The following is a 21105-nucleotide window of genomic DNA, read 5'->3' as shown; positions in this document are numbered from 1 at the left end:
AAACAGAGGCTTAGCAAGCATGCTTATGTTTAGTTTCACTTATCTTGGAACCTCGTTGTCTTATCTCATCAGTGCTAAATCATTCCATAATGGGAGAATGGGAGAAAACTTTTGACTTTTGATGTACTATTATCTACTAATCTTTTTACGACAGCTGCATCTGTCGGGAACGCGTACATATTGTAAAACAATCTTTCGCCGTTATATCTGAAACAAAGAACGTAAATACTATTGTACTGTTTTGCACACAGAACAGTGGTTCTCACCTTTTCTGCTCCATGCACCTCTTTCAACAGTGCTAGACGATCATCGCCCTCCTTTCCAAACTCGGAAAATACATATACATTTATTTAAATTTAGATTATACATTGTGTTTTATAAATTAAACGAAGGAGCGATAGAAATGTTGATAAATACCAAAACTTGAATAAAAATAGTTTTTTACATTCATAAACGAAAACTAAATACTTAACTGGTAAATAAAAGGCTGACCGCCTACCCTCCCTTAAACTATAAAATTCACCCTAGGGGGGAGATTCTTGCCTGATTGAGAACCCCTGACATAGAATTTGCATTATATCAAACGCTGTATGAATACATTATCCTAGACATTTTTAAAGTATAGAGGAAGAAGGGGATAATTTACATAAAAATACATAAACTAATGTATACAAAAAATCTGAAACATTCACAGTTTTCAAATAACGTGAACAGATGGACCATTTGAAATTTATTTTTATTAAAATGTTATTTGTATTAAACCTATCCTACACTTCTGTTGTTACATCTACTGCACCGGAATACGTAAATAACGGGAATTTTAAATAAGGAGCGAAAGTCTAAGTTTAGGGTGAGAGAGCTATCAGCCTCAGCCTGTCGTGAAACACCTCTATTAAGTCTGCCTTTAGTTTTTGTTATTATGAGTTTATTTCATAAATTTCAAGCAGAAATTCAAATAAATATCTTATTATGTTTTTTTACACTTATGTAATTACTTAGTGTTTTAGTACTAAACGTTAAGAACTGGGTGGTAATTTCCCTGACAGTCTAAGAAAATTAGAGTAGTTATGAAGCCAGCATGAGTTTAATCTTATAGGGAAAATAACTGAAAGCGTAATATGCACTGAATGTGTAAGATAACAAACTGTACTATAACTGAAAATGTAAGTGAAGGTTTCACAGCATAAATTCTTTACTTTTTGTTCCCAAATATGCATTTTACCATAGAAACACGAAAGGACGAAATTTTTCGAAATAAGGGCTGATAGAAAGATGAGTAATATACTTTAACGAAAACTCTTACGTTTAAGTAGTCAGTTAATATGAAGAGTTGCTGAGAAGTTAATTAAAGCTACTGCTAAGCGTCAACTAGTGGTTTGTCTTTTTTTCCACAAGAAAATGGCACAGAGGCAGAAATCTAGAAATTTCATTACGTCACTTCCCCATGGAAATATCGGTTACATATGGAAGATGTGTTATTATAATATGTTCTACGAAAATCATAAATTTCACGATCCTTCGCCAATTGTTTTCAGATCTCTAGGATTTCAAGACATAAGAGCTTCCTTACATATACATTTATTTAAATTTAAAATACATATACATTTATTTAAATACATATACATTTATTTAAATTTAGATATATGTATAAAATACATATACATTTATTTAAATTTAGGCACGAAACATGCAGTACCTTATTTAACAAATCCGCCAGAACCTGCAATAAAATTCATTAAACCAGAAGATACTAAAATATACATATAAACATGCAGTAAAATACAAAATTTGTCTGCTGAATATGAGTATGAAGGTAGTGTATAAATAACATTTTATATGTAAAGGATAAGGATGGAGTTTTTAAAAGTTCATTTTGCACAACAGATTATTGTTTAGTGAAGAAATATGATCGTGAAAAAGTTCGCGTTCGTTTTGAAGATTTCTTTCTCCAAATTTTCCGTCAGTGTTTTAGAATAGATTAAATACTCCATCTTCAGTTTAATTGTTCATTACACCTACCCCTCTCGAGAATGAACATCCCCGAATATACTTTTCTCTATTTTTCTCCCTTATGATCAATACAGCATCTATTTCTTGGTCCATTTTCATTGCCAGTCGATAAATATTATTTCCTCGCGTTTCTTTTCCCCTCACGTATTCTTCACCCTAGCCTTCTAGCTCCAGATTCTGAAAATTTCAAAAATATTCTGGTAAATTTTCTCTTCTTCAGTGCGTTCAGAGAGCGAGCTCTCCTAAATTTAAAAAAGGCCACGTAGTGATTGTTTTCGTCTTGCTAACAAAGACAAATCCTCTCAAACTACCCGCGAAGGTCACACCGAACCTTTCCATTTAAATGTTGAACTTTACGACAACCTAATACAAGAAACGATAGATCACAGAGAAGTAAACACGAGCTGACATTCAGTCTATGATTTAGCTGAGGCAGTTGCACATTCACCCTCTCTAATTATTTATGGTTGATTTAAGACCTAAGGAGTAGTTGAGACAACGATAAGAATGGGCGAGGTTTAGGTTACAGGGAAGTAGAAATGAAGACATTATAATTATTAGATGTTGTTATGTTAATATTACCATGTATTATTATTGGAATGGAGGTTTATTTTAAAGGAAGACTTGAGATAGCTACATGTTGTTTATCTATGACTATTTTTCTTTTGCTTTGTTCTTATTCTAACCGCGTCCTTCGTAAATTAAATTATTCACATAAGTTTCTCCTCTCGATTTCCGGAAAATAAAATTAATAAAAAAAAAGGTGAATGCGCGAGGAAATATACAGTATAAAATCAAAAAAGGTCAGGTCTGCTGAAAATTTACCTCCATACTTTGACAGTATTCTCTTCTTGGTTTTTGCAATAGCTTGTAGGCTGCATTTAATTGTATCTTGTTACTAAACTCCAACTTTAAAATATAAATTACTGTGAGTATTCGATTTCGCACTAAAACTCGCAGCATTAACAGGGAGTTTAAATATCTTAATTTGAGATTTTGACTAGAGATCTTTCAATATTTGTCATACTAATACTTTTTTTTATATTTCATATTTTAAAGGATCAAATTATTACTGTATACAAAGTCTGTAGTTCAGTTGTATAAAGGGTCTACAAAGAACGAGGTACGAAATGAGGATAATACTTAAGTACATTGAAAAGGCTGATACGCAATTTAAAGATGACTATTGAATTCAAAGGCACTTTCAGAAAAATTTCTTTGCATAGTAAAAAACTGGAAAAATTTAGTATGCAAGTTTGTTAAATGGCGATATTTTGCTTAAATGTTTTTGGAAAAGCAGAAAATTATTAAAATTGGGCTCGTTGAACTGGATTCGATTCCGTATAATTTCTAGAAAGATGCTAACTGCATGAACTTCCATTTCGTATGAAAACTGGATGTCCGATGCGAAAATTTTATGGTGTGTGAGGTATTTTATGTTAATTAACGAAATTTTATGATTTGGATTTGTGATATTACATCTTCTTTTCGTTAGCTCTCACCAAGATGCAAATGACATTAAAGATTATTTAAGACGGAGTTTAAAATGTTTTAGAGACAGAGCTTTTGGTAGGGAGGCTTTAAGCTCCACTTTCTATTGCTAGCTCTGCTAAGTAGTATTCCGGCATTAGCCATTTGCTAGCCGAAGTGAAAGCGTGCTATTAAAGTCTGAGTTGGCTTAGCTAGACCAAATTTGTTTATTCTCCATTACAATCTCTTTTAAATTGTAATTCAACTTTATGTTATTTTAGTGGAGGATATTTGATTGTACCCTCAAACTGCGCCTCTTGTTAAATTCTAGCTTAAATATAAAAGTTTATTTGAAATCTCCTTAAGACTTAGTCGTACATTTTCAGATTGAGCGATAAATCGCTTGGTAGGCTAATAGAGTACGAAACCTTGAAGCTAACAGGGTTTGAAATTGAGTTAATATTACACACTAAGCCTTATAAATATTGCTTGAGACTTCTTGTATGAAACATTGCAAATTAAAATGAAAACTGACTGAATTTCGAAGTATTTTAGCTATAATTAGCATGGGTGGAATATTTTCAGCATCAATGTGCAATCAATATATTACGGTTAGTTGGGCAAAAAATACTGAAAACTGATCCCAGGTTGTTTACTTATAATGAGATTAATCATGAGAAAGTAAATATATTAGTTTTGTAACATTAGGTATATGTAGCTTATTATATAAAGTAAATATTTTAGAAAAGATTTGAGATTTAATACACGAGGGAAGAGGTGGCGTTATTTTCTTATTATGATAGCATCTTTCTGCGCTTTCTACAGCTGTGACAAAAACTGAAACTTTTATCATCCAATTAATCCATAAATAAATAAATAAATAGAAGAATAGAGTCCGAATCAAGTTAATTTCCAAAAAGCATATTGGATTATCTTACCGGGTGACCCAAAAGTCCGTTAACATTTGAAAATTAAATAATTCACTGAATAATGTAGATAGAGAGGTAAAAACTGGCGCGCATGTTTGAATGTCGCGGAGTTTTATTGAAAGAAAAAAATGCTTAAAACGGCCAACAGATGGCGCTTCATATGATAACAAAAAAATAATAATTAGCATAAATATTCATTTTTAGGAAAGACTATGTTCTTTATAAAAAATGTTCAACATGTCGGCCATCATTCATCAACCATACCTACAGTCGAGGGACAATGTTGTGTACTGTATAGCTGTAGGTATGGTAAGAAGCTGCCGTCGGATGCTGTCTTTTAGCATCCCTAATGAGGTCAGACGATCGCGGTAGACTTGCAATTTGAAGTAACTCCACAACTAATAATCACACGGATTGAGATCTGGCCCAAGCATGACGGAAGTGGCAGTTCAGCGAGAGATCTTTCACACGTACAGCAGTATGGTGTGGAGCGCCATCTTGCACAAAAGTCATACCTGCCAACAGATGTTTATCCGCAGACTAGGGATGATGCGATTCTGTAACATATCAGCGTATCTCGCACTCGTCACATTGACAGTTTGAATAGCAGAACCACACATTTCCTCGAAGAAAAAGGGTCCGATGACGATTAATGTGATAAATCCACATCACACATGTCCAACACCCGGAGGCGAGGATAGAAAAGTGACATAGTCATGAAGGGGCCGACTCCCTCTGTCACTACAGTCGATTTCATACACGATTCTCATGCGACGTCACTGACATTTTGCTGTCGTGAATTATTGAATTTTCAAATGTTAACGGACTTCTGGGTCACCCGGTATTAAGGTAAAGGCATGCTATTTTATTACAGCTTATCTGCCTAGGTTAAAGAACGTCTTCTCGGATGATTCTTCAGTGGTCCTTATTCACAGGACCAGTTCCGCTGAAGGACCAGTTCCATTGAACCGTTAAAACGACCTTGTCATCAGCCCATTTGCTGGATTTTGAACCCAAATCGAATATTCAACGTTATTAGTCACTCGACCACTGGTAGGCATTGGAAAAAAATTGACTATAAAGTAAATAAGTAGTTAGAAAAAGCATCTGACGAAAGAAGATAAACCGCAACTAATCATTCTCAAACTATAATTCTCATCTGTTGTCAGATCTTTAGATAAGAAATAAAAACTTTGTCTTCATTTAAGATAATGAGCACTTCTGATGATAAAATAGAAAGAGATAAGGAAATAAATAAATTATAAAGAAAGAGATAAGGAAATAAATAAATTGTAATGGTCCTTTATGAAAGAGAGAAGAAAAATAAGTTAAAAAATGCATAAAAGGAGGAATGAAAGGTTGCGATTCTGTGTTATATATATATATATAAGCATTTGGTCCAAGAAACAGAAAGTTTTATCATTGGCAGAAGAAAAATTATCTGAAAGAGATAAATTTATGAAATCAAAACCATATCGAGGTTACAATTTAACCTACGACTTTAGTAGAAGTTTATGTTTTAAACTTCTGAAACCGCTGAATGCACAGATTCGAATTTGGTATTACAATACATGAAGTCAAACGAATTTATATTCTGAAATAAAAATACTTAATTCGTTAAATCGAAAGGAGAATGGACAAAAATAAACTTTCATTCTCAATATTGATTTTATCAGCAATTCTATGCTAATAAATATTTAAAGAACTTAATGTTTTTAGGCCATCGTTTTCTGCAAAATGCTGAAAAGCAGAATACTGTGTCTAAATTAACCTTTTAGAGCCCATCAAATGAAATGTTTTGAATGTGATATATTATGTGGTTCTTAAGCTTTGATAAATTTTTGACGCTGTAATGTAAAATGATGTTTTCACAATACATAAAAACATCCGTATTGTCCGTTACATGTTCCATAGTAAGCGCCTAATACTTACATAAATACGTGGTATATATATATTGTATGTATCACCAATGATGTCTTGGAAATCAGGTATCAACGAGGTTCTTAATAGCAGCTCATATAGTTATGAGAGAGTTATGGAGTTCATGATGGGGCTTTCAGTGATTGCTCTTCAACAAAGGATTCAAGCATATCAACAGTAATAAATACCTACCAAATGATAAATTTTTTTAGGGGCACCAGCGGCGGCATATCCGCTGAACACTGGTAATTCGATCCGGGGTTCGTATCCTGACGGACAGGCTGGCTGCATGGGGTTTTCGTGGTTTTTCCCACGTTTAACGTGGATCCGAGCCAGTTTACTTCAAAGTCCCCTACGGAGCATCCCTCCCTTTGGCGAATACCATTATGCGCGATCCCGTATTAATAATAGTAGTTATAAAAAAGGAAAAATTTGTATGTAAGTAGATACATTCTATTAAAATCTTTGATTTTTTTATGTGATTAAAATCTTGCAGTTCTGTCCCTGCGCTGGGTCATTTCAAATAAACGAAAGGCTGCTTGTCCACAAAACTTACCAAGGTAAAAAAGTAACACCCACTGTAATTCTCGTTAGGAATTACAAAGCGTATGATGTTAACTGCGGATTAACTGCATTATTGTATACTTAAAGTCCGTAAGTTCAATAATGCAGCACTTTTCTGACAAATTTGTTGATAGTCGGTGACAAATTCAGTCGGTAGGAAATGAAACGCAAGTTTCAGTTTTCATTTGAGTTCTCATACTGCCTTTCTCCTCAGGAAATGTAACAGTTTCTGTGGTTTCTAAAGGAACATATTTAACTTGTTCTTGTTTATTAAGCAACACACTTGTGTTCTTAATTACTTTTTCAACATTTACCGCAAAACACTAGAAGTTACTCATTCATTAGTTATCTTTTTATTGAAGTCACTGTATTATTATCGGACTGATAAAAGCATTAAACAACTAAAGCACAATTTTTAAAGCTGCCTTGCTCATTAATTCAAGACGTTTTGATGGTAAGGACCGATGTTGTGCAGCTATACATGTATGAATGGAAAACATGCCAGCTGCACTGGAAACCATTTCGTTCCCTGAAATTTGGCAGGGGTATTGATGGAAAAATTTACCAACTGCCTACCTTTAGAAGAAACTTTTTTCAAATGCTTCGGGCACTTTTTAAGCTTTCACGCATTGCTCCTCATAAGAGCTGTATCATTATTACCTAAGTCATTTTGTAGCAAAGTATTATTTTCCTCAAATTGTGGTGAAATGTCAACCAGCTGTTTTAATTTCAGAAGCTAATTTTTCATTGCCTTTTCTATATTGTTACTACAATTCTAAATTCTATTTCCAAATTTTCAAAAAGGTTTAAAATATTAAAGTTAATTAAGATTACGCTGTCAAAAGAAGACTGGAATGATATCAACAAGGGATGTCGCGCTAACTCTTTCATTCCAAACCTCTGATCTTCATCCCACAACTCGCACGTTTTTGAGGAAGAACGGTATTTAACCGCGAAGTTTTACTTGCTGAGTTAGAGAGAATCAGAGTTTCTGATTAGCGCGCGTCCGCCTTTTGGCTACTCTCTCTCAAAGCTGTTATTGCGCTCGGCCGTACTCAGGGCTTTGATAGCTTCGCAGTCAATTAGCGTTAAGGGGCCAACTCGGTTAGAATCTTGATAGCTTCGGCTATATTTCTTTAGGTTTAAATTAGTTTTAGTTTACTTCTTAGCCTCTTAAGTTCAAGCCCAAGTGTCGGCTTTTATTGTACACTCAAAGACGGAGTTCTGTTAAATCTTATTTGAATAATAAAGGTTACCCTTTCATCTTGTTGTTTCTTGTCACATGAACTCAAGCGATTATTCGCTTATCAGTTCTTAAGATTCTTCACGTTCAACAATAACTTAGCATTTACAAAGTGAGCCTTGCAGCATCAGCTCAGCCAAAGTTTGTTCCAGCATCAACCATTTTGCTAGGCCATCTTAAAAGCGCACCTTAATTACTTGAGCCAGCTTAAGTAGACTGTTTTGTGTGTAGTCTCAAATTTAAACTTTATTATTTTCCTTATTAATTATTTTCCTCAACTTGTGATGAAATGTCAACTAGTTTACGCCAACTTTCAGTTTTACGTTACTTTAAATACCCGGAAGTGGAGGAGTTTCGTCTTTAGCACAAACAGTCCCTTCTAGTAATTACAAGAATTGAATTAAAAGGTTATTTTTACTTTCTTAAAACTCTGTAATCTTAATTCAGGTTAGAGCGATAACTCGCTTATCAATCTAGCAATCAGTCTGTAGGACATTGAGTTAAACTTCTAGACATAGCAGACATCTAGACAGAAAAGTAGCATGGAGACTACAAAGATAGTCTTTGAAAAGTCTTTTAGATGAATAGCGTAATTTGGGGCAATACACTGGTGTGCAAAAATTAAGGACGAGACGGTTTTTTCAATATAACGTTGTACAAAAGCTTTCCAAATCAACACATTTAATACCGTAAGATCCCCAATACGTAAGGACATGAGTAATGTAAGCAACACTTACTAAAAGAGAAATCAGAGGGATAAAAAGAAGCTTTATTGAAAAAGTAGCATGGAGCGCGATGCGACTGAAGGCCGAAACATCCCTGTGATGGGTGTCCAGCAAGAAACATCCGGTCTTTAATAGGGGATATGATCTCCCCTGACTGCTAGGCAGGTTTCACAGCGTCTGCCCATGCTGAGAATGAGGGTGTCAATGAGTTGTTGAGGCATTGCTGCCCATTCGTCTTGCAGCGCCAATCGAAGCTCCGGAATCGTTACTGGTGGTAAGGTACGAGCTGCCAAGCGTCTGCCTAGAAAATCCCATACATGCTCGATGGGATTGAGATCCGGAGATCGTGCCGGCCAATCCATACGTTCAATATCCTCACTCTCTAAGAGCTGTTCGGCAGCTACTGTGCGATGACATTGTGCATTGTCGTCCATGAAAAGGAACTGCAGACCCATAGCGCCTCTGAAAAGACGCACATATGGAAGAAGAATCTCGTTACAATAACGGGTCCCGTTGACTGAACCTGCGTCGAAGATGTGAAGATCTGTACGACTACCAAGCATGATGCCTGCCCAAACGAGAACACCGCCACCTCCATACCTGTCCCTTTCAATGATGTTCGAGGGATGATTGCGGCTTCCCCGCTCTCTCCAGATGAGTATGCGATGAGAATCACTACTCAGAGTGAATCTGCTCTCATCTGTAAAGAGTACTCGTCCCCATTCATTTTCTGTTCAATTCCGGTGTTCCCGGCACCACAGAGAACGCTTTCTCCGATGGGCAGGCGTTAGAGGTACACACCGTACAGGGCGTCGTGCAAACAGACCACCACCGTGCAGTCTTCTGGCCACGGTAAAACGCAATATCGGTCGTCCAGTCGCCTGTATCGTGTGTCTAGCGATTTCTCCCGCTGTCTGCCGCCTGTTTCTTCTGGCTGTTAAGGCAATATACTGGTCATCTGCGGGTGTGGTTCTTCGTGGACGACCACTACTCAACCCCCCGGATAGCTGTTGCTGTAGTTTGAAATTGTCTCCAAAGTCGTGAAACGATGCTGTGAGCAATTCCGAACTCTGCAGCCACACTTGTCACACTACGGCCTTCCTCCAACTTCCCAATGATTCGACTGTCGTCTAACAGATTGATTATTCGCCATTTCTCGCTGAGGCAGCAACTCGGTGTGATTTTAACTGCTATACGGCGTGCAATCTCTTTGCCAGAAATACTGATCTTACATCGACAACATGCTTTATACTACTCAGATACTCCCCCATTACGTCTACCTGCATATCTGCGCATGTGCTACCGTACATCACCTTGCTTAATCTCCTGATTGGTCTTTCTGTCCGCTCTGCCTCTTCGTTCAGCTGATATGCTAATTTTTCGACTTCGTCCTTAATTTTTGCACACCAGTGTATGTTATTCAACATGCTTTTTTATAATTGTTAAAATTTCAGCGAAGAGCTTGTACCTAAAGGAAAGATAGGTAGGTATCATTGATACTGGCGACATGGATTTTCTAAGCAAATTTCATGTATGCAATTACTTACTAATTAGACTCTTTGCTTTAGTTCCAACAATAAATTGTCATGTTGTGTGAAGATAAATCTAATCACTTCTAAGAATAAAAAGATATCATAAATTTGGTTGTTTTTAATTCATCTGGATTCTTTAGTAACGCAAACTATTTTTTAATATTCTTCTTAGAAATAATGGAAACAAGTATGACATAAAAAACTGTTTTGCAGCTCTTAAGATATTTATAAAGAAGAGGAAATAAAGCAAACTAATTTATTTAGTTTTATATAATATTACCTTGATAGTACTCTGAGTCAACAATAAACCAAAATGTAGCTGGTTGTCTCTATTTTCATTCACAGCTGTGAATGACGTTGTGAATGAAAATAGAGAATTGGCATTATGTTATAGAATACTTAGACTGAAATGCTGCATCAAGAATGTAACGCTTATAAATTTTCTTTAAATGTAGTGTTTTAAAATGGCGCTTTTTCTATGTGCTTTAAAGCTGAAGGTTAACAAGTGTAATTTCTTTTTTAAATGACCTTCTAATTTTTTTTTTAAATTTGATTGCGTGCTGCGCCATTAGTCACTACACCGAAAGGGAGGGATGCCTCATGGAGGACTTTTTAATTTAAACGGGTTCGTATCCATGTTACACACGGAGAAAAACACGAAAACGCCAACGCAATGAACCCATTCGGCCGGGATCCGAGCCCCGGATAGAAATACCAAAGTTCAGAGGCTTTTGTCGCTCGGTCACAGGTGGACAACCTTCTAATTTATTGCAAGTAGTTTGATCTCCTTCTTGTTGTTCACCTGAGGTAAGCACTTCATTTGTCTTCTTTAAAACCCGGCCTAGGACTTAGCCACGCTTGTACATTTAATACGCATTCTTCTCAGGGATTGACGTTATTATATTAGATTCCCAAGCAGGAAAACTGAGACCCGAGTCTTGATGTTGGTAACTTACAGAACATTATATTAAATATAAAACTGTATGTGTATCATATTTTCTCATTATCTTTTTTAAAAAGTAGAATTTCCTTGCATATAATGAAAGATAGATTTTATTCTTAAAATTGTGATATACAAATAAATACCTTAACAAAAAGTCTAACAATCATACTCATCAGTGCCATTTACTATTTTATTTATTTATTTATTTTAATCAGGCGGCTTCAGTTGTTATTCGAATGTCTTCGACCATGGGTCTGTTCTTAGTTGGAGGAAGCAGAATACTATTTGGGTAAGTGTAAAATTGAAGACTTTTATAACTGTAAAAATATACCATAGCTTGATATTTAATATTTAAATCATAAAGCCCATTGTATGCTTGATTGATCGTTTTAAAGCCAAAGAGGGGATAAATTAAACTTCCTGAAGTAGATTTTTAAACCAAGCAACTACATTATAACCAGGATTCAAGGAAATTTCGTTTCTCCTTGGGTAAATTCTGCTTCGTTATTTAACCGTTATAACAAACTTCGTACTCTTACAATCCTATAGTTGTTAGTTTGTAGGAAGGAATTTTAGATGAAGCTCTGTCAATCAGGTAACTGTTCGATTGGATAACTGTCAAGGAAAACTGTAACTTTGCAATTAAAATATTTAAATTGTACTAATTTATTAAGTTAAAATATTTAAATTGTTTAAATTGTAAAAATATATTTTTTAACCGTTAAGCTTTTTTTTTGCGTTATCTTAATTATTACCTGGTGGATAACGTTACCTGGGCAATCAAAAGCAATTTATGTGTGAAAGTAAAACCGAAGGTCAAAAACGATTTTTCAATTCATCTCTGCTGTTACGCAGCTTTGGAAGATAAGTTACGAATTATTTGTTTTCCGCCCTTACTATGTCATTAAGATGCAATGAAAAAAAGATCAATTCTCTATTTAATTTTAACTGTTAATGAGAGCATGAGAAAAATCCTATATCATTAATTATAGAAAAACCCGAAAGAGCGTTACTACATAGCCTTTTTTTGGCCTGGCGATTCCTTCTCCCTCTCATCATCATCGTCATCGTCGTCGTCATCAGCATTATTATTATTATTATTATTATTTGTCATAAGATATATTTCCCTTGGAGAATTTTCAACTACTGGACTTTAATATTTCTGCATTCTACTAATGGGGAAAGAACTACAGAAAATCCCAAGCAACCAATCCATTTCTCCAGGAATAAAACTCAATCCGCCATTTCTTTAGTAGCATCCTTGTCTCGCTCACTCGTGAGATAATTAATTACCAACGGCATGTGAAAGAAACTGAGAAAATGAGGAATAAAACTAGGAGGAGCAATGGCATATTTTTGGCTTCTGGGCATAAAAATTAGATATTCCTACGGAATTAAATCAAAACTCTTTAACAAAGATAAAGATATTAGAGCTCTAATTAATTTTACGCTGATAAAATTAATTAGCAGAAGGGTATTCGCTCCCTTTCTGTTATAATAATTTGACGTCGAAGTATCTCAAGAATAATTTTAGACTTAATGCAGCTAAATATTTAACACCCATACATCGCCATTGCTGCTGAAAGTTGTTTAATACCCCAAACTGTCATGGCTGAACAAAAGTCTAAGTGTATTTTGTACACAATTCTAAGATTTACATATACAGCGACATTTTTCAATTTTTCCCCCATTCTCCCATAATACTTACCTAAATACATGTCACAATGTACAAAACTTTAAATTTCTTTGAGAACTGTTAAACTTATTATCACATAGAGATATATGTTATTATAGTCCACGTACCTAAATAAGAAACTTGCTGCCCTATATGAAGCTTAGGATTTTCTTCTTTAATCCTTTAAGATCATGTGGTGTCAACCTAGTCATAGACGGACTTGAACTTTTAACCAATACAACGCCCAGACAGAATAGTATTTAGTGACGTAAACCGAGTTGGCTTCCGGTACAGGTATATAAAATAACCATGCGTAATTGGAACGCGATCTCATCAGGAGTTTTTACTATCAGCCAGCTACAGTCCAGGGGCCTGATTGGCAGCTCAGACGGCATTTATTGAACCATAAGTAAAATTACTGAATCATAATGCTATGAACATCAAAATTGAAAAGCTAATTCCTCAATGGTTGGTAATGCTGACTGCCGTACCGATGGGTCTGAGTTCAAATCCTGGAGAAAGAATGGATGTTTGTAAGTGTACAATGTATGGGCGCAAGGAGGCACTCAAAATACACGAGAGCCAAAAGCTCTGTCAAGTGGTTGGTTACAGGGGAAGAGGGAGACACTTGGGCCTCCTCCCGGAATGTTCTCTCTCAAAATTGGGTTGGAGCTGCACAGTTAGTGCAGTAAGACTTTACATGGATAACCTATGATGAAATCCTGATGTCTCACTCACTTACTTATATCTGTACCTGTTATAGTTTGATTCTAACTACTTAAAAGTTCTATCAGCGGCGGAGCAGTAAAACTGCTGATCACTGGTAATTCGATCAGGACTCAAATACCTGCTAATGGATTGGCTACGTGGGACTTTTCGAGGTTTGCCCCATGCATCATACATAAATACACGTCGGTTTCCCATAAAAAAACCTTCGAGAAGGTCTTCCTTCCTTCAGGTCTAGCTTGCTCAGTCATAATACACTCATGCTTAAAAAATAAGCAACAAATGATAAAAGAAAAGGTATAAATGTAAAAAGGGGAATTAAAACATACAATTTACATATGAGATAGAGGTTGCATAGCCGGATGCTAATAGGCAACCGAAATTAGCATCAAACGCAATCCGCAGTTACACCACAACGCCTTAAAAAAAGGCATGTCGAACTTATGCTTCAGTTCGCAAGCAGCGATAGTTCAGGGTAATCCGAGCTAACCAAAGCGAAAATCATGAGCCGAAGACACTATTTGCACGATGAAATGCGTTGGACTGCTGTCGGGACGTTGCATAGCGGTGCAAGACAATCCGCTGTTGCCAGAGAGCTGAATGTGCATCGTAGTGTTATCAATAAGCTGTGGAACCTTTACCAAAAGAATCAAAACTCGTATATAAGACATGGGTTGGACGCCTAAGGATTACCACAATGGCAGACGATCGCTTCTTGTTGCTGTGTGGAAAACGCGTAAATCACTACAGCTTGCGTTGCATCTCTCTGCTGCTGCAGGACGGCCTATATCCCATCAAATCGAGTTGCTGCATGAAGGTGGACTGTATGCCCGACGACCTGTGGTTTATTGTTTTTTTGTCCCCATCGCATGAAAGAGAGTAGTTGATTTGGGCCAGTGAACGTAACATTTGGACACCAGAACAATGGGGCCATGTACTCTTTACCAATGAGTCTCGATTTAAAATCCAGAACGGCTCCAGAAGGTCAGTGATATGGCGAAAGCCAGAGACACGCTATTGAATTCCAAGCATCGTCGAAAGAGACCATTACAGAGAAGGAAGCTTACTTAAGGACTGGGATAGACACGAACGGCCACACTGACCTCTACGTGATTTCTGGTGGTTCTGTCACAGCCGTCCGATATCGCGACGAAATTCTGCACCCTCTTGTGCGTCTTTTTATTGTTGCAATAATTTTTGCGACGCGATAATTATGGACGATAACGCCCGCCCGCATAGAGTTCGAGTGGTACGGAGTTATCTGGAGAGTGAAACTATTCTACATCTGTGGTGGCCTGTTAGATCACTGGATTTGAATTCCAATAGAGCATGTGTAGGGCATGTTGGGACGACGGATCGAAGGTCGCAATGTGCCGCCATGCACCCTCTAAGAGCTCCGACAGAAATGGCCGCTACTGCCACAATAAGCGATCAACAACACTATTGCCACCTTGCTTCGCTGCTGTTGAACACGCATTTCAGCTAGTGGATATCATACTCATTATTAGCGTGATGTTTCCATTGCATATTCTAACTATTTGAGGGGAAATAAATTCTTATAAAAGCTTGAAATCGCTGGTAAACAGCCCTTGATAGTTTAGAAACTTTACGTCATGCAATAACTTACATTTTACGTAATACAGTTCTATACTGGAGGAACTAAATTTTTATTCCTTCCAGAATCAAAACTCTCGGCTTTAACTAGTAAACGTTTTCTTTTTATTGTGAAGTAAGTTTATGGCTCAGTCATATAGGAAGAAGAAAAGTTTGCAATAAGAAAGCCTTACATATTTTTCGCTATTAAAAAAAGAAGAAAAATGTAGAGCATTTCTTACTATATGACTAACGGAAATGACTGAGCTATGAATCTGCTTTAGAATATAAACTTCGGGAAGTGCAATTTGTATGAGTTGTTAAACAAGAAGTATATCGAAAAAGTTTGTAAATTATTATCTCATTATTATTTAGGACCTTGAGCAGAATTTCCTCTGGGACCTTTTACTCTGCGTTATCTTTTTCCATCCAAATAGTAGAAGGTTTTGGAACAGCAGTTATTCTAGCTTCTACTTTCGTTATAATGTTTTCCAAGAAAAAGGACAGCACAAAAAGAAAAAGAGTGAGTAAACTATTTATTATGGTGATAAAACATTTCAATAAATAAGCCCTGTAGTGCCATTTTGCATGCTATTCCTTTTAACTAAAGTTCGTATGCTATTTATCCTTATTATTTGCTTCTCAATAAATTTAAAACCTTCTGATGTGGACACCACATAACTTCCTTGTATGGCCTATTAAATTAGTATGTACATTTTTGCTGCAGTTCATTTAAACTTATTTGCTCAAATTAGTCAAATTTAATCAATTAATCCTCAAGGCAAATTGAAAATGAAATCAAAACTTGCAGATTTTGAAATTAAATATCCCTATCAATTTTTGTTGTAAGGAAATCAAACTTCTTATAATGTTATTTTTTCATAACGGATGTAAAACTCTCTCAAATATAAGTATAGTAAGTAATATAAGTATAGTTTTAATGCTGTATATGACAGCATTAAAAGTTATATTTCGTAATTTCTCGAAAATTACTTTTTTTTTTAATTTGACATTGCCAAAATATGAAGATTTTCGTCATTTAAAACACTTCTATAACTGGAAGTACATGACTACGACCAACGACTGCCAAAACAAAGGCCGTGTAAGGAGTGGGTATATATAATGGAAAAAAAAAAAGTAGCAATATTGATGGCGTAGAGTGTAAAATGATGAATCCGTAATGAACTGTGTAGTCGAGGCATATTAAATATTCATCCTTATTTTAACTGACATTTGCGGCCAGAATTCACTTGGCATTCTAATCGTGCCTATTCAAGAATATTTACATTTTTCATCCTGTTGCGGTAGAAAGAGAGCAGCGAGGCAGAGTCTTGGCGATAACAGAGGTAAGAAGGAAAGTACGCAATTACCCAGCAAGTAAGCTCACACAGAGAAAGTTTCGGTTTAAGTTCCGAATTAGTTATGTCATGAGCCTTATTAAGTCACATGTATGTATGAACTGATCCAGAAATGACGCAGTCGAGAGAAATTTTGATGTTTTCCAGATGCTAGGAGAGGGACATATAAAAATATAAAAAAGAAATTTAAAGAGCTATTGCTAATTATGTTATTATTAGGGATTTATTTTCTTATTTTATATTTTTCACACACACATGCATATATATATATATATATAGAGAGAGAGAGAGAGAGAGATACTTCAAATATCAAAATGTGTGTGTGCGTAAACGTATATATACGTTTATACTATGCATGTACGCTTGCATACAATTTTATATTATAATATATATATACATATAGAGTTGCTGATTGCAATGAAAAAGGGAGGTGCATAACCAGATGTTATAGCAGTCCCAAATACAAAATTTCAACGTTCTACGGCGAATCATTTTTGAATTATGCAAGATACATGCATACGTATGTACAGACGTAACAAAAAGAATCCCTTTTGAATCAATTTTAGAACCCGTTTTGGAAAAAGACACCTTTATTCTGTCCCTACGTACGGAAGTCACGCAAAAAAAAAGTCAAAATGGGTTTGGAAACGGTCAAAAGGGATATTTCCACTGAAATATGATATCCGAAATTTTTCTGGATCACAATACTTCCTTTTTTTCGTACAAGATAGTAAAAGTACATGACGTTCTTAGCTGAACAGAGAGATGTAAAATTTGTAAAAATGATATCATTTGTACTCCTCAATAGGCTTTTAAATAGAAGATAAATGAGCATTTATTTCGTAATTAATAATTTTCATAATTAATAAGTCTCATAAGTATTTTCATAGCCAAAGTGTTATTTGCCTAAATCAAATAATACATTCCACTCCAATCAATACACAAATGATTTTTACTTAAACTGCAGCTTAATGTAAAAGTTCTGCAGCATCTGTTAAAGATATGTATTCTGAGCATATAATCATATTTTCAAAATTTACTTCAATTCCAGATTTAATAAATTATACCTCCCTTTAGAGAATTTGTATAAAATTATGTAAAATTTCTATATAAATTTATTATTTTTTTATATAATATTCAAAAGTTTTAACCGTTTTAAAATAAGAGTAGTACTTGAAAAATTATGAAAGAAAAAAATGGCTCATAAAAAGCAGAGTTATTCAATAAAATGTTTAATTACTTTTCCACCATTGTGGTTCTTTATGACATCAGAATTATGCCTGTTAGAGACGGATTATTAGTTGCTTTAAAATTTTTTGCGTTGAAAATTCTCTGCTGCATTTTTGAATTTCTTCAGTGTTAGTTTAAAGATTTGCATTTTCAAACGAAATTTGCTAACATTATTGCACTGCATGATGAAGGATTATCTTGCCATTACTTTGCTATGAAATCTTGTTGCTATTATTCGATAGTTATTATATTCATTAATAAATTCAATTCAAATTAAATTTGGAAGATCAGCACAGAAAAAGAAGATCAAGGGAAAGTACAATACGAAATGGCCGAAGTTTTATTAGTTTTTCCTTGAAGGATCTTCTCGGTTGCAAAATTTGTAGATGAGCTGTTTAATTAATGTTTCCAGGTGTAGTGTAAAAAGGAAATTAAACAAAACTCTGCAAAGAAACCTTTTACTAGCTGTTAAGTTAGAATACAGCGCCACCTATTGGATAAGCAGAGAAACTCGCACTTGGCCATCTGGATGCGGCTAAGCAACATGCCAGAGCATGCCAAGAATTGGCGAAATTCTTAATTTATAGTAACCTATTTTCCTTTCTCTTCGTTGTGCACGAGCGAAAAGCAAGGTCCCTCTTTTCTTCTTTCAAACAGTTTTGGCAAAGTGAGTAAGCCACGTTTGGCGTTACTCTCGCTTATATCAAATATGCCAAAATTCAGAACGTGCCTATATATAAATTCACGTGTATCTTGGGAAATTGTTTGTAGATATGCCTAGAAATCAATCTACTTCAAAATGATGATAAAAAGTGTATAGGTTATAATTCAAAAATGTTTTTGAAAATTTATAAAAATTATAAATTAATTTATAACAATTATAAATTTTGCAAATTCTGCGAATTTTAGTTGGATTGAAACTAAATTTCAAATTGAGAAAAAATTAATCAAGTAAGTTAAATAAAAAAAAAAAAGAGATATCAATAAATATATACCAAATTCAATGAACATTGAAAGCAACAATTCAATGAACATTGAGCTAAAGTTTTGAAAGCTAATTTTTTAAAAACTGGTCATGCGATTTTTAACAAAACTTGGCACTTTGGCATAATAAATTCGAAATATGGGAAAAAATGGTATTTCGTTTAAAAAAGTGTCCAATTTTGTGTCAAAATATTTATGTTAGAATAATGCTATATATAAATCTAATATACATCCTTAAGTCTCGCTTTCGAGACATGAAGAAACGCAAATTAAATGCCATCAATCGGCCCTGTAGAACGGAATGTATAGATGTGTCCTCCTTTTTTTTTTTTTAGCCCATAGGGCGTTAGCCCAGAAGGGCTATTAATTTCGTTTTGGCATTTTGCGTTAGTTCTCTATAAATGTTTGTAACACTTTAACGAATTTTTTATTAACAAACTGAACGATTTCAAAGCGAGCAATGGCAATACTGTACGAAAAGAAAAGTTTTTATTTCCAGCGCGCCAGATTGTGTATCGGAAATTCTAAACATATGCTCAAGCGACATTGTTGCTGAATTGGATTTTATGGTTTAAGTGCGAAGAACTTGATATTTAATAAATAAAGGTAGCACACAGAACGTTAAAAAAAAGCCTCTTTGGGCGTAATGTAAAATCTGAAAGCTTTCAGATTTTATTTTTTATTTGATTGGTTTTGTTTAAATTTTTTTTAATTTTATTTATTTGTTTATTTATTGTGTTGTAAGTTGTATCACAGCGGTTACTGTAGAAAAGAATCTAATAAATCATGGGGAAAAACAGCTATGAACGTGGCAAAGACCTTTATCTTATACGTGTGCATATTATACAGACACAAGACGTTAACAATGAAAATGGTCATAAAGAAGAAAAAAATTCACAATTAATCTTACTGTTGGGTGGGCGGTTCAATATGGTACACTTGTTGTATGAAAAATTCAGCAGAAGAGATAATGGTATGTTTGTGCATCAAATGAAATGAAAAGCAGTTATTATACATTAGAATGTAACGTTAGTTTCGAAGCATTTAAAGAAAACTCTTCATAGTTTCAAATTCCCACTCCTTAGATTAATCAGTATAGTACAAAAACAGAAAGGAAAAATATTTACACTTTTTATGCAATAATTTAATAAAATTTGTTTTATGAGCAGATTTTAGATTTCCTGGTTACTTTATAAGAAATTATCGTATTTCATATAAGGAGTTATCGCGTGTGTGTTTTCGAGGTGTAAGTGTTTAGCGGGTCCGGGTGCCATCTGAAATAGTGACTGCCATAGCGGTTTGAGCTCCGGCGAGCGCACAGCTGACTGTTCACGTTTCCCATTTCGAAATGTTTAATGGTCTCTTCAATTTTAAACATATTTTAAGGATTTGGAGGAGGGGAAGCAAAGTAATTTTTACTGATTTTTTAACATTCAACTAACTCGTTTGAATTTTAAATAAAAAAAAAAGATTTAGCGTTAATATTAATATTTTAACATTCTTCGAATCTTCTTAGGGTTTAATTTCTTTTAATGTGCATATTTTAAACTGAATTTAAAAAAAAGGGCAAATGATTATTTAACTTCAAATATTAATGTTCTTGAATGCGTTATTCTTAGCAATAGTTTGTAAATCAAATATATATTAATGAATATTCATTATTATTGTCAAACTGTAATTGCAACATTGTATTATTATTTAGCATTACTTAAAATAAGTAAATGTCAACATAATTTTTGTTTATTTCGTTTATTCAGACAGGAATGCAAGAATTTCTAATTTTAGGTATTATTATTGGACCTATATGTGGGAAACCTCTAGCGGATGTGAGTATTATACTCATTTAAAGTACTTTTCACTGCATTAACTTTGCATTTTCTTTACATCACTTGTGTAACTTTGCAGTGTTTTCTCTACCCACTCCCTCTCTTCTTCTTCTTCTTTATTTTATTTTTTTATTTTATTTTTAATATAAGTTTCATCACTTTGCTTTTGATTTATAAGCTGCATATCTCTTAAACTAAACACTGTAGATTAAAAAAATTTTCATGTATAGGTGTTTCTAAGTAACAGTAAGATATTATGAACTGATTTCAGTTTTGCATGGGAAATAGCTAAATTCCTATACAAATTACTGTTCCAATTTTTTTTTAACAAATCAGTTACAAAAATTTCAGAAAATGCATGACAAACTACAGTAAAT

At 34.5% G+C, this 21105-nt stretch overlaps 1 protein-coding gene and 1 long non-coding RNA gene across 2 annotated transcripts in view; one reads left to right on the top strand and one right to left on the bottom strand.

Annotated features, from left to right (window-relative positions):
* Positions 1-21105, bottom strand: part of LOC118182338 (uncharacterized) — a 315423-nt gene that overhangs the window by 181747 nt on the left and 112571 nt on the right. The window lies entirely within an intron of this gene.
* Positions 1-21105, top strand: part of LOC118182337 (MFS-type transporter SLC18B1-like) — a 135716-nt gene that overhangs the window by 20293 nt on the left and 94318 nt on the right. The window contains exons 5-7 of the mRNA XM_035351672.2: positions 11552-11625; positions 15706-15853; positions 20660-20728. Of these exons, the coding sequence (XP_035207563.1) occupies positions 11552-11625; positions 15706-15853; positions 20660-20728 (291 nt within the window). The remainder of the gene's footprint in view (positions 1-11551; positions 11626-15705; positions 15854-20659; positions 20729-21105) is intronic.

The sequence above is a fragment of the Stegodyphus dumicola genome, chromosome X2, assembly GCF_044657685.1.
Source record: "Stegodyphus dumicola isolate Sdum_Otavi_A_Nest chromosome X2, ASM4465768v1".
NCBI classification, from domain to species: domain Eukaryota; kingdom Metazoa; phylum Arthropoda; class Arachnida; order Araneae; family Eresidae; genus Stegodyphus; species Stegodyphus dumicola.
The sequence above is the reverse complement of the archived record's forward strand: the minus strand, read 5'-3'. Positions and strand labels throughout refer to the sequence as shown.